Source organism: Epinephelus moara, chromosome 4 (assembly GCF_006386435.1).
Source record: "Epinephelus moara isolate mb chromosome 4, YSFRI_EMoa_1.0, whole genome shotgun sequence".
In the NCBI taxonomy this organism is placed as follows: Eukaryota; Metazoa; Chordata; class Actinopteri; order Perciformes; family Serranidae; genus Epinephelus; species Epinephelus moara.
Window position 1 is genome coordinate 26,147,997 of NC_065509.1, and position 18,363 is coordinate 26,166,359.

The 18,363-nt window shown below is 41.3% G+C and overlaps 1 protein-coding gene across 3 annotated transcripts in view; it reads right to left on the minus strand.

Moving 5' to 3' along the window:
* Positions 1-18,363, minus strand: part of macrod1 (mono-ADP ribosylhydrolase 1) — a 160,516-nt gene that overhangs the window by 11,287 nt on the left and 130,866 nt on the right. For all 3 annotated transcript variants that reach the window (XM_050043212.1, XM_050043213.1, XM_050043211.1), the window contains exons 6-8: positions 17,857-17,978; positions 9,295-9,325; positions 5,345-5,418 (exon numbers count right to left, since the gene is read on the minus strand). In XM_050043212.1, coding sequence (XP_049899169.1) covers positions 5,345-5,418; positions 9,295-9,325; positions 17,857-17,978 — 227 coding nt within the window. The remainder of the gene's footprint in view (positions 1-5,344; positions 5,419-9,294; positions 9,326-17,856; positions 17,979-18,363) is intronic.

Consider the following 18,363-nt stretch of genomic DNA (forward strand, 5'->3'; position numbering starts at 1 on the left):
AAATCTCTAACCTCCACACTGAGTTGCCTCCACTTGCGCCATTTCTCAGCCTCCCTCATTCAAATTAAAGCAAATGCTTGTGAGGAGAGATGCAAAATGGCCTCCAGAAAAGGGGAGCAGCGGGGAGCTCGTTTTGATACTGTTGCAACAGGGACCCTGGAGATGCTAAAGCTAACAATAACATCAAGTGAATGTAATGGGCTCTCTCACAACTGTCTGTCTTTAAGGGAAACTCAGAGCATCTAAATATTCTCTTCTCAAACACAAAATCTGACAATGGCAACATTTATTTTTCACATCCGGCAGAGATTCTCCCCTCACTGACACTCCTTTAACTATTAGGCTTATAATGTACATGTTGTATTGTAATTTACCAGCTTTTAGTGTGCACGGAGTAAAGGTAAAATAAAATGTTTTGTTATGATTTTTTTATGACATGGAAACAGTTGTTGAGAAAACAAAGTCACCACAAGGTCCATTTAGTAGCTGTTGTGGAGATTTCTATCGTACCACAGGATCCTTAGCAGCAGATGGAGTTTGCCCAGTTATGGAACTCTAATGTAGATGTTCAAAGGAGTTAGCATATCATTAGTGAATAGACTGTGGAATTACTGGTTACGTCACAGCCAGCACGTGTTTCCCGATGCAGAAGCCTGTCAAGTCAGCTCTGTCTCCTAGAAGTTACATGTACAGTATATATAACTGAACAGCAAATGTGTCTTTGAAGGAAACATAATGCAAATAACGTTTTCTATTAACACAATGAGGAAATGTTGCTAATTAATGGTAAATGGACTGCACTTGTATAGTGCTTTTCTAGTCTTCTGACCACTCAAAGCGCTTCAACACTACATGTCGCTAGGCTACCGTACATGCTGCTGCTACTCAGTAACCATCAGAGTTGGGTATAACGCGTTACAAAGTAACGTTAGAATACTTTGATTATTTTTTGCAGTAACAAGTAACCTAACGCATTAGTTTGCTGTTTGAGTAATCAAATACTTGAGTAGATTTTCAAACAAGACATCAGTTAATTCCGTTACTTTTAGAACGCTGGTCCTTCAGCTTCGAAACAGCAACGACTATCTTTTGGTTCTAATAACGCAGATAACGTTAAACCTATCAGTCCGAAAGAAGCCATGAAGCTTGTGGTTCGCTACGTGGTAGAAGAAATGCTGCCATTGTCTACGGTGGAGTCTAAAACATTCTGCAGGATCGTCAGAAAAATCCCCACAGCTTAATAGATGGAGGAGGACTCGCTGACAGACAGGTCAGATTTAGGACTTGCATTATGCCTGGTACACACTATACGACTTTTCTGCCCATTCTGAAAGTCACTATGTCACATTACACGATTGTGGAGTCATAAAATCGTGTTGTGACTTGGCCGACAGACATGACACACTACACAGTGGTACTTAATTATCCCCGATCGTCTTTCACGACGTGTGTGATGTCATCGGATTATTCTTGTCCTATTTTTATTACTTTTACTATTATTTGAGTCACTGTGTGTCTGTTCATGTGCCAGCCGACATGTTGTTGTAGTAACGTAAAAAGCGCCAGCAGACGGCAGGAGCTACATTTGAAGCACCGTACGTAAACATTCAAGCTACTGAATCCTTCACAACCAAGTTCCTGCAAATGTTTCACAATAAAAGCCTATTTAGAAAATGGAGGGATTCTCCCAGCCGAGGTTATAAGGGGCTTTTAATTTGAAACAAATTCAGGAAGTGTTGAGTTTGACATGTCTTAACTTTATAAAGACAACGGGAGTGGATAAAAAGTAAAAATATAAAGATACAGAGGGATTAATAAATAACGGACCGTCTATAATGTAGTCTGTTTCACATGAAGCTGGTAGCCTCTGCAGTTGTGGTGAGTAAAAGCCCCGCCGCTATTTGTTAATGTTATTACTTTATGTCTGACCGTGAGGATGTACCATTGTTTGCTAGCTTGATGCTAATGACAGTAACGTTAACTCAGCGGGTTGACAAAGTGCCTCTGCTGTTTCACACCATCATTTCCCCCTTTTACTCTGTGTGGTAACATCCCTAGAGGAAATATTAAAAACGCTGGGGTGTTGTTGTCATACAGTTGTCTACGGCAGCAGATGGTTCTGTGTTTCTACTGGTCAAAGTGACGGCTGTGATGGGAGAATTGGATCTCAGTGAAGGGCAAGTGGTCCATAACTTTAATTTTGGAGATAAAAAGCGCCCTGTGGTCCATTGCCCAATAGGAAATGTAGAATATTCAAGTAGTATTCGAGTTACTTTTCTCAGGGAGTAACGCAGTAAAGTAACTGGTTACTTTTCAAAAAAGTAATGCAGTAAAGTAATTTGATTACTTTTAAAGTAACCCTTACCCAACTCTGGTAACCATTCACTTGCATTCACACACCGATGGAACAGCCATCAGCCATCAGGCTTCAGTATCTTGCCCAAAGATACTTCAATGTGTGGAAGCCTTGGATCGAACCACTGATCTTCTGATTAGCAGTCGACCTCTACCTCTGAGGCACACTCGCCCTGTACCTGGCAAGTTGCAAAAATGCTGATATTAAAGCTATCAGCAAAATGTTCACTGACATCGTATTTCATTTGTTTGCAATACACTATCTACTCATAGTGACCACTGCATTTTCTTTTAATTTACTTTTTTATTAACATTCAATTAAAATCACTATCCTTGCCTTACACCAAAGTGCTTTTGTTGCCTAAATCTCAGGAGTTTTGACCAAGCCTCCAGGAACAGCGCCGGGCTTTGAAGCCAATTTTACATAAACCGTGAAATTCAAAGTTCTGGGTCCGTCACATGATCCCATTGGGCCCGAAAAGACATTTTGATACAGGTAATTTTATATCCCAGAAGTTGAAGTTTTTTGGCTTCATTTGCCACTGAGCAATTGTCATAGGAATGAGCAGGGTCCTGCCTCCAACGCTGTATCCAGTTCTCTTTATACATCCTCAGTCTGGATGCTAATGTGTGATTCTGGTGTCACAGTTCTGCTCTTTGTATGTCTGCCATCCACCCTGACCACCTCCCTGTGATCCAGCACGGTACATAGTGTCTCACAACACAGTGTTTCATTATCTCAAAGAAACATTATCTCTGTTGTCTGTCCAGGCAGTGATTGATATACTTTATTAATCCCCAGTGGGAAATTCAATATTTTTCACTCTGTTGTCAAATACACACAGGCCCGAAGTACACACACATGCACAAACAGGACCTATACATGCATTAATGGGAGAGATGTCAGGGTGTGGGGGCTGCCTTGGTCAGGCGCCTTGAGTAGCTGGGGGTTCAGTGCCTCGCTCAAGAGCACCTCGGCAGTGCCCAGGAGGCGAGCTGGCACCTCTCCAGCTACAAGTCCATGCTCCTTACTTGGTCTGTACGGGGACTTGACCGGCAACACTTTGGTTCCCAAGACAGGACTGAGCTACTGCCTCCCCTACTTTGCTTTGTTTTTTACTCTCCCTCTAACTGGCTTGTACTCACTGCCTTTGTTGGTTTGATTGGTTAGCTTTAGATAGGAAGAGGGAAGCTGGAAACACGTCATGTGGCGGGTGTCAAGTGCCGCCCCTCGCACACACCAGACACGTCACACTGCAGCTCATTAACAGCTTGCTAAACTTGCCAGTTGGACTTAACTAGCTAGCTACAGATGATATAATCTGCTAACAACAGCTGTCATTTCATTCTGAAAAATAGTACGGAAATGAGAAGCTGCTTTTGTCTACCCTTTCTTTTAAATGAAGTACCCACTTTTTCAAAAATCACTAAGAACGTCCATAAATCTGGTGACATTATCATTATTATCTTTGTAAACTGCAAACAGTACAGAGAGCCTCTGTTCCGTCTGCATCAATGCAGTCTCTCATTCATTCAGCAATTCTTTTATCTGTCTGAAACAATGAAGCGTGGGACTGGAGTTAACGCTCCATATTGTGAGACAAATCAGCATCCACAGCACTTACTAAGAGAAATTGAAACCGTCAAAAAACACGCTTATCTAGACATATGAAGCAAACCGCAGGACAGACAGAGTGTCGGCTTTGTTCCAAATCTTTATTTCTTTACATCTGCTGATGAAGATCGTGTGATCAAAATCCCCATAACAGCCACTAATAGATCTTGTGGGATAGGCCGTTTTCTCAAATGTCATAAATCAGTTTTGTCGGAACTTTCTGGTCGCCTGTGAATTTAATTTGTAAAATATAACAACTATGAAACTTATGAGCTGCCTTGGGTTTTACTTTCTTGCAACGGTTTTGTTGGTGATTTACAAATAAATGATTCATGTTTTTTATTATTACACTTGATGCAGAGTGTTGGCACATTGCCCTGTGTCTTGAGTCCATTTGTGTTTCTGACTGTGTGTGTAATTTTCAATTTCATTTTCTACATTACAGCTCTGGAAGCCTGAGTAAACCCAAGAAAACACAGTGTAAAAAATGCAAAATGGAGCGGGTTCAATTATAGAATAAATCTCCTCTGGTGAACATTCTCACTTTATATGTATGCAAATAAATTCCGTCTCACCATGTCATTTGTTCACAATAAAACTTTTTTTTTTCCTCTCGAGAAAAAAAACACAGTGGAAGTTTGTCTGTGCAGAATATAAATAAGAGGCTCGTTCATTTGGCTTTCTGGTCTTGAATTCAGCCGTTTAAGTCTTGTTGACTGTTGTCCTCCACGGTGAGGCATGTGATGTTTCATGTTGGTTTGTGGAGCTCGGCTGATGGCATCAGTCGACTGGTATTGCTACAGAGACTCAGGAGACTCTGGCGCTAACAATAACATTGTCAACACCCTCTCTGGGAGGTGATACAGCACGGTGGTTAGAGACAGAGAGAAAGATTGAAAAGAGGAGTGGGAGGAGACCTGAGGAGTAAAGGAGGAAGAGGGGAGGAGAGTTTAGAGCGTGTTAACGACTGATTGGAAAGTTTCCTCTTTGTTCCAATCTTCCATCAGCCCCCCCTCTCCCCCTCCATCCCTCCCCTCCAGTCATCTATTCCATCATTTTGTCTTTTCTCCGCTCGCTGTTCCTCCGGAGAGAAAGTGTGTCTGTGTGCATGTGTGTTTGTGTTAGTCGGGTTTAGTCCCGCAAGGAGCCAATTAAAACGCAGACTTGGCCATGAGCATGAGAGCCAGAACTTGGGAGTGTGTGTTTAAATGTATGTGTGTGTGTCGCTGCGTGTGTGTGTTTTCTCAATGCACCCCTCTCCTCGCTCCCACCAGAAAACAAACACAACAGCTGTGAAAAGAATAATACCTTGAGGAAATGGTGGGGAAAAATTGCCAATCATGCAGACACAAACATACACACATACATACGCACCTTGTCGTGATGCTCATCCAGATACTCCCTCACAGTAGCTAACGCCTCGTGCACAGCCTGCTCAGGTGGATATCCTACACAAACAAAAATATACACATAATTTGCAAGAACAGGTGCAGTGACAGATCTTTGTGTTTGCGTCAGGTTGTCCTCTGCACCAGGTTTTTTTTCCGAGACAGGTATCTTTTCTTCTTTCCACTATTCTAACACTCTCTTCTGTGTTTTCTCACTTCCTCTCATCTCCACTCGCCTATTCCGCCAAGGTGCAGACATAACACACTTGTTGGTTACGAGGAGACAGATGGAGAAAGACTACGGCGCTTCTTCAATATTCATTCAGCGGCCGAGACCTTTCAGTTCTGGAAAATTATCCCCACTGCTGGAGACGCAGCACAAAGGCAGTAAAACTGATCATCTGGCCAAACAACTCAGCCACAAACAAACACATACTGAGTGATTATACAGTAATTATTCTATACACCAGGAGAGAGTGCTCAATATGGGAGCAAAGGGGAATACATGGGGACGCAAATTAGCACTGAACAATGCATTGTTTCAACATCAAAATACACACACACAGAGAGGGATGTAATGTAATATGTCAAACTGGGCCCATTATGTTACTCTATATAAACTATTTTACTGCTTGATGGGAAAAACATTTGCCTTTCTATAGCTTATGTTAAAGACAAATAGTCTTGTTCATCTGATGAATAAGCATCTTTAACATGAACAAATGTGGCCCACCTACACAGGTTCTCTCACTTCTTTGCCTGTTCTCAGAAGTGTGTGGGTGTGTGCAGACTGAGTGACACCTGCCTCACTCTTTTTTAAGAAAGGACATTCATAGACGTCTATTTCAGACAAATGTGTTTGAATAAAACATGATGCCATTCAGATTAAGTTTAATCAACCTAATGAGAAAGGGTTTAGAAGTTATACTGTGCAAGACGTTCCCTAAAAAACAATGTATTGACTCTAAATCACCACTTATGACTCACTAGAAGTTTGTGGTGGTTTATTTGTCTGCAGAGACTCTGCCCTCTGACTTTATTTTATTATTCTCTCCTTATTTTCTATGTTCGGGACATTCCTGGGTTCAGCACACAGGTGAGGATGGGACTTTATAAAAAAGTAGTGACCAGGTGACAGACTGTGAGCAGAATGCATCCAACAAATCCTACAAAAATTGTGGGGACAGTGCAGGAAAAAAACACAAATACTGCCATACAAATGGAGTTTTATTTCACTTTCACTTTTGCTGATGATACTGTTTTCAAACAGTATCATCAGCATACCTGACAATTCTTGCATGGTTTACCTTTTAAGAAAGTATTTGTGAAGAAGCCAAAATGTTTACTACATTATACACTCATGAATACTTAACGCTGTCTCACACCAAGCACGGATTTTTATCCAAAAACTTTGCACAGAAATTTATAAAAATTGATTCTGTGGGGGTCTATGAATGCTTGCACAGTCCTGTAGAACATTGATGCAGGAAGAAAAAAATGTTTGGGCGGCCCTCGATTTCAGCAGATTTCTGTCTGTGGAAATAAATGTTTGACCACTAAAACCATGTTATACATCTGATGTCATACCTCCATTTCATAGCTAGTGTGCTCCCAAAATGGGGGAACGTTGCATCATTGCAGTTTCCTAATTTGTACCACAAACATTGTGATGACTACCTCAATAACCAAATGAAGAACAACAAGTGACTTGAGATCGGCCAGCAGCTTCTAACATTATATGGTGGTCACTAAACGTGGCTAACTACAACAGCTAGTGTTAGCATCAAATCTGGAATCTGATTAGTCTAGTTAGCCCCATAGACATTTCTGTCTGGATAGGTTTGTGTTGTGTGGAGTGGACACTCATTTGCAGTGGTGTAGTAATATTCCAATGGCTTTTTGGCTGATAGGTGGGTATACTGTAAACAGCCAGATAAAAAAAAAAAAGTGGGTACAACCCCTGTACCCGTGTATGCCCTCCACTACACAGTGCTCATTCAGCCTCATTCACCGAATGTTTGGAACTTGGAACACAGCAATGCGGACAATTGGCACTGGACCTGGTGGGCATAGTTACCATGTGGAAAATTCTCATGCAGACCGCATTTCCACACCGCACTGCTGCAGTAAGGACTCAACTTTTTGTATATCCTCCTGAGACCCTGTGTCCTCATATAAGGACATTACATTTTGAGTCTACTTGACCTTACACTTCATTCTGCTGAACTTAGGCCTGTTGTCCGCTAGTAAGACAACAATAAACTAATCCATGTAAAAACAAGATGGCTTAGATGCCTTATTGTCATTGACAATGTGTAGTTCCTTTATATTTACCAGGTCCTACGAATCACAAAGACCTAGGAGAAAGTAAAAATGTACACCTAACAAAAGTTGGGGTCTCAGGAGGATAAAGGACACATGCCTTGGGGCATCCTGAGAAACAGCTTTAAAGTATGATTTATGATTTATTTTTATGTTTACATGCAGACAGTTTGAAGCAAGAATAGATCCCAGTCAACTGTGTTTGCCTACATATCCTGGGCAAAACACAGGATGTGTTTAGTCATGATCTTTTTCTTACCTCAATGCAAGTGTCTTTTTTGTTTATTTATTTGTTTTGTTTTTTTGTAGCCCTGGCTGAACCACACGCATGACACAGGATGCAAACTCTCAAAATCCTGCTTTTTGTACATCCACTATCCACTCTGATGTCTCACAACGTCTCCTGTGAAGCACAAGAACATTTCCTGAACTGGAAGAAAAGTGTTGCTACTGAAATTAATCAAGGCAGCAATTGGTGTTTCCTCCAAAACATATTTACTAATTTTTTCGGTACATTGAGTTAAGTACACAGCATAGGTCTTCCTACCTAAACTGTAACGAGGTCTAATAAGGTCTGAACAGGTGTTTTCAATCACTCTGATTGAAAACACCTGTGTAAAGAGTCAGTATTTATTTGGTGAGAAATTGGGATGTCTGTTAAGTACGTTGGGGACTTCTTTTCCACTAATGGTTGCTCAGTTTTAATCAAAATTTATTTGTTTTTCTCTGAGAGCTCTAAGTTTGTGCCATTATTAAAAACTACTAATATGATTGGCTGGCAGCGCTGCTGGCACAACCTCTCCATTATTTTCCACTTTCATCACATCAAAAAGTTGGCTGATAAAAGGAGGAGTGCCATGCTTTACCAGCTGTTAGGTAACATAAAATACTCCACAGTACAGTTTGTTTCTCCTTCCTCGTTTAAAATGAGCCCAGCTGACAGAAAAAAACTTCACAAGTAGAAGGAGACAACAAGCTATACAGAGAGATATCGTGAAACCGGCGCGAGGGAGAGGAAGACACGGATAACACACTGAGTCAATCAGAACTTTGGCCTTTTCCTCTCTCTAGCAACAGGGGAGAAGTGTTGACAACAGGCCCTCACACCCAAACCACCCCGGGGAGTGTTTAAGCACTATCCTTAACTCTCTCTCCTGCCAGTGTGAAGGGGGATTACCGTCAATCTGACACAATCTCTGGCCTAATCTATCTTAATCTGCTGGTCCTAATCCAAGGCCTTAATCTGAGAACCACCTCTGGGCTGCAGAAGATAATGTGACAAGTGGCACTGGGGTGGCTCAGCACTCTGGTTAAACAGAAAGACTGATACTAGAAACAAGCGTGTGATGGCAAAAACACAGCCGGTGTGTGTGCAGCGTGTAATCACAAGTACAAAGATATATTGTTGTTATTGTTGGATGAAAATGGTTGTTTTTTTTCTCTCACTCAAAGGAAAAATCATCAGCTGGAGTATGAAGCCCTGAGCAACACAAAAACACTTGAAGTAAAACTATGAAAATGATGATAACACACACAAACACACTGAACAGATGAAAATGTCATGCATTTGTTCTGGTGTAAGGAGGAGACACAGACATCAATACAGACACTGACCGTAAATTCCAGTGGAGATGCAGGGGAAAGCCTGCGGAGTAAAGATGACAAACACAATGGTTACAGTCTATTGCTGATGATCACGTAACAGCTAGCTTTCATTTCACATGCTCACACACGCACACACACACACACATACACACACACACACACACCAATGCACAGGAATCACACTCTCTGCTGGATCTTAATGGAGTCTTTCTCCTGATTGTATTTTTTGGCAGCTTTTCTTTTCCGTCTGACTTTCACTTCTATTTAAAGACCAAACTGTCGATCATCCTTTGTTACCGGTGTACAAGACTTTCCTTCTGCAGCCATTAACCAGACATTATTATAGTAATTATAAAGGTGGGCGTGGTTACCATTATTAGGGAAAATATGACAAATATATTCTAATATTCTATATTCATAATGTTATAATCTGTAACAGTTCTGTCCTGGTTGATTTGGTAATACCAGTGATTTCTTATGAAGTGTGGTTTAACAGTGCAGGAGTTACGTTCAAAGTTACATGTAATAGAGCTTGGATCCACAACCTAAGCCTTATGGGATCCAAGGGGCCGGGTTCGGACAAATATTTACAAATGATGTTTGGTTTCGGGTTCAGGTCAGGTTCCGCCAACTTGACATGGTCCTTAATGCTTCACTTCCCAGTTAATATCCACCAATATGGCTAAGTCACCTTTCTATCCACCCATCAATCCATTTTCATCTGCTTATCTGGGGCCGGGTCTCGGGGGCAGAAGGCCAAGCAAAGCACCCCAGACGTCCCTCTCCCCAGCAACACTTTCCAGCTCTTCCTGAGGGACCCCAAGGTGTTCCCAATCCAGATGAGATATGTAAACTCTCCAGCATGTTCTGGGTCTGCCCTGGGGCCTCCTACTAGTGGGACGTGCCCTGAGCACCTCCAATGGGAGGCGCCTAGGAGGCATCCTGATCAGATACCTGAACCATCTCAACTGACCCCTTTCGACTCGAAGGAGCAGCGGCTCTACTCCGAGCTCCCTCCAGATGTCCGAGCTCCTTACCCTATCTCTAAGGCTGAGCCCAGCTACCCCACGGAGGAAACTCATTTCAGCCGCTTGTATCCACGATCTCATTCTTTTGGTCACTACCCAGAGCTCATGACCATCATCCCTCTTCCCCATGACGGTCCGGCGCAGCGCCTGCCATCATCACAGAAGCCGCACCAAACCGCAGACTCATCTTATGCTCCATTCTACACTTAATCGTGGACAAGACCCCGAGATACTTGAACTCCATCGCTTGAGGCAGTAGCTCCCTTCAAACCCAAACCTTTCTGTTTGTTGTCAAATTGACACAAGGAAATGGACGTGGTGGTGTAAAGAGGATCATCTGCATGTCCCAGCAATAACACCACAGCAGAGTGCTTTCCTTACAGTAAAGGTGTCAAGCTCATGTTGGATTTGACATAGAAAACTGAATTTCCTTTGGGTTGTGCTCGGTTTCTACTCTCTCAGACTTTGGTCAGGTTTGCGGCCTGTACGGGAAAAACAGGCAAATAGAATAAAGACAATAATTGTGTCACATAAACACAGTAAATAACTGGATATTTTTCAACATGCTGTGAGTGACCGTGATCAGTTTACCTTACAACAGGACAGACTTGTAAAAGGAGTTGTTACACTGAGTGACAACGGGTTGGAGAGGAGCTGGTTTTCAAAAATGACAGTAAGAGCCTCTCGCCAGCAGCACTTAAACAGCTCACTGTGGCCTTTTCACAATAATAGCCACCTGTGTTTCGGCAGCTGAGTGCTTTTAAAGGAATTTTCTTTCTCCCTAGTATGTCTTAAAACTATTCTCTTAGGGGTTAAGACGCCAATCATGAAACACAACGTGTCCAATTCGAATCGTATTTGTTTTTTTGTTTTTAAATCCTGTTGGGGACCTTTGTTGCATCTCTCTCACCCTCTGTATCTATCATCTTTCACCTCTCACTGAGTAATAAAAGCATAAAATGCCCACCAAAACAGAATTTTAAAAAAATGCTGGTCACATATATTCTGTATGTACTTTGACAGCACTGTTGGTTGATCTGGGTTCCTACAGCTTAAGGCAAGTTTAATATTTAAAGCCAGTCGGAATGAATTTTAAAGGAATACCTCCACCCACAAAATACCCATTTGTAAATCATTTAGTCATGTCTTGTAACCTTGAATTTGGAGAGAACTTTGTTTTTCTTGCATGCCTCCACAGAAAACGATAAACATATTGATTTGTTAATTGATTGGGTGACATGTATAAGAACAGTAAAACTATATCAAAACATGTGTTTACAAACTCTCACATAACTTGTGCAGTATAATTCAAGTCTCATTTATCTAGTATGCTCAGTCCTTACAAAGACATGCATTTTTCACTAAAAAAAAGGAGTCCTGTAGTCTGGTTTTGAAGAAAACATAGAGAAGTTTTATATAGAAAGGTTTTAGCATAAATGCATGTGGCTGGGAGGTAATGAACATACGACTGGATAAATGAGACTTTGATTGTACTGTACACATTGTGTGAGAGTTTGGAAATGAATGTTTCGATTTAAGCCATTTTTAAACAGGAATTGTGCAAATTTGCAGGAAAGCCCAATCAGTCTTTTTTCAGCATTGGCAGTATAAAAGCAAAATTGGGGAGTGCGGCCTACCTACTTCTGTTTATACAGAATGCGCCTTTTTCAGGGCAATGGGGGGCGTGAGCAAGTAACAAAACGTGTAGCTCAGCGTGTGACGTAAACAGTGACGTGGGAGGGAAGCCGCGGCTGGTCAGTCCTTCGGCGATTCTCTCATAAGTTGGCCCGTTCTTCACCTTTCCCATCACTTGACGGTTAATGGCCTCTTCGTTTGCGAGGACAAGGAGGGCGCGCAATTCCTTGTCTCCCCAGTTGCTCATCTTTACAGTGTCTGTCAGGTTTGCGTTTCACTCTTACTACAATCTGCTCATTCCTGCTATCAGCTGTTTCCTGTTAGTCCACCGCCAGTGGGTCGCACGTGCGGCATCATCAACATCTCCTCCCACAAGTCATCAACAGCCCCTCCCGTGGCGGAAGGCTGCTTGTTCTTTTTAAACCAAAAAGGTTCTGCCAATATGTTTACCCCTACGCAGCGGGAAATTGGGCGCCTCGGATCAACTCGCCAATCCGGCTCTGTGTGTCTAAAAGCTCGCAGCTTGCCAGCAAAACAGCCCAACATTCGCTGAAAATCTGGCAGTGTAAAAAGGGCTATAGTTTGCTGTTGTTAAACATGGTCCCTAATCAATCCATAAATCAATATGTTCGCTGTGTTCTGTGGAGGCGTGAGAAAAACATAGTTTTTTCTCGAATGGTCATTCCGTGGTTAAAGTATTCCTTTAAGACAGTGGTTCCAACTGATGGGTCATGATCCAAAAGTGGGTTGCAGGCCCACTCTGAATGGACCGCAAGTGACTCGCAAACGTGTCAAGTTTGTAAAAAAAACAGTACAGTAAATTTCTAGAACAGAGCTTTAATTTTGAAGTGTCGTTTTCTGCTGTAGAGTGAGTGACTAACAGACAGCTACTTGACAGAAGCAGCAAACTAGCTCAACAACATGGCCGAATGTGAGTATGACGCTGAATATATTAAACTGTGTGGACCTCGAACTAATGACTAAGGAGAAATCTGGACATTGTGGCTGAACAAATTGGGAACCACTGCTTTAAGAAGAATGTTACATTGACAAAAAATGAAGACTCTACTTATCATATTTACTTAGGGATATGGACAATTTTGACCAAATATTTATTTTGACATAAAATGTGACTTCATTTGGTGCTATTAATGCAAGACGCAATCAGTAAATTATATTTTAATAAAAAAAGATGCTAAAGATTATTTTGAGGTTTAACAGTGCAATGTCAGAAAAACAGTTTAAAAATCCTACTTCACATTTGGCATTTTTAAGACATTTGAAAGACTGATTTAAGACATTTTAATACTAATTACAGCCTTATTTTTTGATTAATAAATTCAATGCCATTAAAGCGGAAACCCTGTTTAATTGTTCTTCCTACACATACTGTCTGTGAAGAGATCGCTATTTCAAGCCAAATACAATATGAGACTTCAGCTGTGTGAATCAGCCAAATGAAGAGGGTATGTTCCAAAGTTTCAGGCTTTTTAGTGTCAAATTTCCTCCTTTTGCTACAATCCCTCGAATCCATCTCAGCAGGGAACACAGTATGGAGAAAAACAGAGAGATAATTTGCCGCTATAACACTGTAAAACTTTGGAAGATAGCCATTTGATTTTTCTATTTCAGGCGGCTAAAGTCTCATAATAGTTTCAGCCAAACCTCAGCATGCATTTGTACACAGAACAAGGACTGCAGATTTTGTCCCTTGTCACTCACATGGATGTTCATTAAGAGAGGTACCTCTTTGTGACCAGCACAGGCAGCAGGGACACCTTCAAACATCAGTAACTTTTTCAATGTACAAATGAGCATGTGAGTATTGTTTTTGGACAGATTTTTTAAAAAGGACAAAATGTTCTGTTTGCATTAGCAGTAACTAAACATAACTCTGAAGCGGCTGCAGGGGAACGAACAGTAAATGAGAAGCCTTCGATCAATCAGATACAATTACAGTACGATACTCTCCTGTCCAGCTGGCTTGTGAGTTTGACCTCAGTCCATCATTAACTGCTCCTCAGTGGAACACAATTTGGAGGTCGGCATTGAGCTCCTTTAAATGTGTGAGATTAAGGATTTTACGATATCAGATTCTGAATGGCGCATATTTGTCACATTATCCAAGATGGATGACAAATACCAAGATTTATGGTGGTACGATAGAGATTCATTACTCCACCTGCTCTGGGACCGTCCAGCTGTTGGCACACTCTGGTTTAGAAGTGATATCCCTTATGTCGGAGTTTTTCAAGTTTAATTTTTCAGTTTCTGCCATAGCATGCCTGTTGGGCCTGAAGCCAGACAATAGTGTTGGAGTCACTGCTGACTGGCTCTGGACATTGGGTTGCTTATCTACTAAAAGACTCATTCTTTTGAGGGAGCGTAAACCAGCCTGCTTCTCCAGGGATTCATGGCTGGAGGAATACCAGGACCTGCTGAACATTGAATGGGCAGCCTGCCTGTTAGAAGACTCTGATAAGGGCCTGGAGGACCACTGCCCAAAGGTTTGATCATTTAGTAAATAGTAACTTGCTCCCACCTGAGAGGGCTTGTATGAAGAATGTATATGATGTACTTACTGTATCTTGTGGGTTCTGGGTTATTTTGTTATGCTGCACTTTTTTTACAGTTTTCCTTGTTAAATATGTATTTATGTGTAATGGAGAAAACAAATTATCAAACTCTTACAGGGGGCTACGGTATGTTTTAGTCTAGTAAGGTTTTCAGTAGTGTTCCTGGTGTGTTCTCATCCAAAATTCAGATTTTGGTGAAAGAGTGTAGTGACAAAATGCTATTTTCCCAAACCCTTTGAAAAACGTTTCTCACATGACCTGACGTAGGTTACTGCATGATGTTGTATCCATATATAAACCCATGTACTGCTGTGGACACCATGTTGATTTTGTTCTGTAAGTCACATAATGACACAACCAATTGAAGTGGCAGTAGATGAGCAACTCTCATGTTCTGAGAAGTAAAATTATTGTTTTTGTCGATGTAGTCTGGTGGCTTTGAGGAGAGCATTGATAATGGCTTCAGTTCCTAAATGGAGGGGGCTGTCTGATGGCAAGGTGAAGCAGTAAAAATAATCTAAATTTAGCATACACTTAAACTTAATTTTGTTTAAATATAAACGTGTTAGGTGGTCCTTTTTTTTAGGTGGCAAAAATACACTTTGCTGCTTTTTTAAAAAAATAAAAAGAAACAAACAAACAAACAAACAAACACAAAAACCCCACTTGCTGTGCCTTTTTATTGTTGCCATGCAACCACACCATCACCTCCTTAGGCCCTGATCACACAGAAGGTATTTTAGCAGCTGGAGGCGCCTTTTTGTAATTGTTGTTAATGAGAATAAAGCTTTTTGCCTGCCGTTTTTGCATTTCTGTGCTCTTGACGCCTAGTGTTTCTGCCGGCGTTTTTGCTCTAACCTTCCTGTGTAATCAGTTTACAGTTCATGTTATTATTATGTTTTACAGTAATTAGTATCTAGTTACTAAAATGTTGAGGCAAAGGATACTGGCTGTAGCTCTGATTGAGGGTGAGAGGCTGTCATCAAATCGTTAGTTGGACACAGGGAAACAGAGATATGTGTGGGTACATGAGACCCTAATGAAGAGGGTGGATCACGATGAGTGCCGTGTAGCTCTGTGCAACCACCAGTTTCTCCTCCACAGTTTACCAACTTCAAACCTGTTGTCGTGACCGCCACAGAAGGCCCACCTCTCAAATCATTCGATTGGACAATGGGGAAAAAGATGATGAAAAAAGAGATGACGTGGGGCGTTTTTCCGCTTTGAGATTAATTTTTCTAAACTAAAAAAAAGTTCAGAGCGCTCTGGCAAAAACGCCAGGTGCCTAGAGCATAGAAATGTGAGGCGCATCGCAACACTAAAACCGAGCGAGCAAAAAGCTTCAATCTCACAGCTTCAACAATTACAAAAAGCTGCTAAAACACTTTCTGTGTGATCAGGGCCTAATTTTACCTCGCAGACCATGAGGAGTTGGTCTGCCGCTGTCTCTGATCAGTAAGTTGGTTTTATTGTGCAACTTTCTGAACTAAACTAATGTAGCGTCCACAGCAGTGTGTTGCTTAGCTTTCAAGCCTCAGTAAATGTACTCCTGTCTGCTTCAACACAATAGAATAAAGCACATTTAGACATAAAAAAAGAAAACAAAGATTCTTTGAATTCACAAAATCAGGCTCCCATTCATTCATAGTCTATGGAGCAGCTCCAGACTTTATGCCCTATGACATCACAAGTTTGGGACCTACTTCTCTGGGTTCTGGCTTTGAGAGAGAGTAGCTCTTATTCACAAATATTGATTAAACTTTCCTCGGCCATGGAAATAATATATTGGAACTCTTAATTTAGGTGGTGTAAAACTTCCCTCACTCTCCATGCTACACTGTAAGCAAACTGCATGTGTTGGGGTTTTGAGGGATGGGAGGGCACCAGTCATCCGCTGATTGCTAAGGGCTGAGTGGGAGTACTCGTTTGAACAACACGAAAAAGAATGCAGATGGACCCATCCTTTAATATTAAAAAAAAAAAACATAAACATTTAAGTGCATAATTCCCTGTGAATCCCTTGTTAGTGACTAATTTGAAAACCTTCCCAGGAAATACAGACCATGCCAACAACAAACTGTTAAACAGTGAAGTAATTACTGGATGTAAACACACTGAATCCCTACTGCTGAAAAATGTCAAGTTAAAAAAGGGTTATGATGTAAAAATCTTATGCATTATAATATTAAGTCATTGGGATCCATGTCAGGCAGGTTCGTGGCACACCACTGGTCCTGAGATGAGAAGAGCAGCCAATAAACTTCAAAGTAAATCAAATCTGGCAGATTCTCAACCTTCTGTCAAATACTGCGGTACGAGCAGATGCCAGGATGCTCTCTGTGTCTCCAGATCTCTTAGTTTGACCAGATTGCAGAGCTGGCAACTCGGGTTGAGAGGAGACACGACTCACAGGTTCCTCAAGGCGAAAGGTAAACATAAAAGTCAATGGAAGTGAACCAATAACAAAAAGCTTTGAGGGCTAAAACACACAACACTGTAGCCTGATAGGAGTGAGGTTGTACTGAGGAAGAGGAGGAGATTTTATCAGTGTCAGTAAAGCCCTGTGAGGCAAATCTGTGATTTTGGGCTATATCAATAAAAACGCACTTGACTTCATTTCACAGTATCAGTCAAATAAACACATTGTGATAACCCCTGCACATATATACACATTATAAAGGTAAAAAGACACAAATGCAGATTTTGAATGACTGAAGAAAATCATAATTAATGCTGTAATTAAAAATGCAAACTGTTTGCTAATAATAAATTCTACATCACTCTCGAGTAGTGAAACGACAAACAGACAGCATTTATCTTTCTTCCACCGTACCTCTGACTTTATTTTCATGTCACTTTGGTGTTTTTCTTTGACTTTAACACATCGTTCTGTTGTGAAACCTCCCGCCTGGTGTGTTTCATAAAACCTTCTTACAACTCAACAATCCAACCTGCAGCTCCTGTTGTTTCTCTCCCTCCATCTATCTCAGTTTGAATATAGTTTCCTTTGAAAAATCTTTCTGTGAAGGATCTTTTTTGACTTTAGCTGCAGGTAGAATATTTTTTTACACGTCTCAGTCCTTCACCCTTCTACTTCTTGCCTTTGTCTTTTTTGCTTTCTTCACTTTTTTCCGTGTCCCAGTCTGGAGTGGTTCTCTTCTTTCTACCTCTCTGTTTTAATCTAATCTCTCAGGTTTCTGCACACCTTCGTTCTCTCACCCACAATGACAAACAGCTCAGTATCTCTTCATCCTTCTTCTCTTCCTCCCACTTTCTGCCTAACAACCATCCCCAGCTTCCCTCACCCCCTCTCCTCACCCCTCCGTCCTTACCACAGTGCGTGCAGCGTTTTTGGTCGCTGTGTTCAGGCTGTTCTTGTAGCACGACCTCAAGGCTTTCTTCTCTCCCTCTCCCACTCCTCCTTGTGCAATCGGCCCCACAGTGTGGATCACATCTGCAGAGACAGCGAGAGACGAGAAGATGAAACACTTCTTACCACAGTGTGACAGATACAAAGATAGCAGTAAAATATATCTTGAGTTTAATCTCCCCCAGTCAGATTCCACATTTACTCAGGGTGTATAATGGCAGTCATGTTTAATACAGTCTCACTTTTATCAGAATTAATTAAAAATATAAATCAGGAAATGTGGTTCTAGTGTTGACATAAAAAGTTCATGGAAATATTTAATCCTGAACCGTCTCCCATTGTCTATTCCATTAACAATAAAATGTTCAACTTTCTTCATGCTAATCACAAATATAGTGTCAGTTCATGTAAATGTGAAACTTGTGTATTGACTGGAACCGAGCAGTGACCTTCGGGGCTGAAATATGAA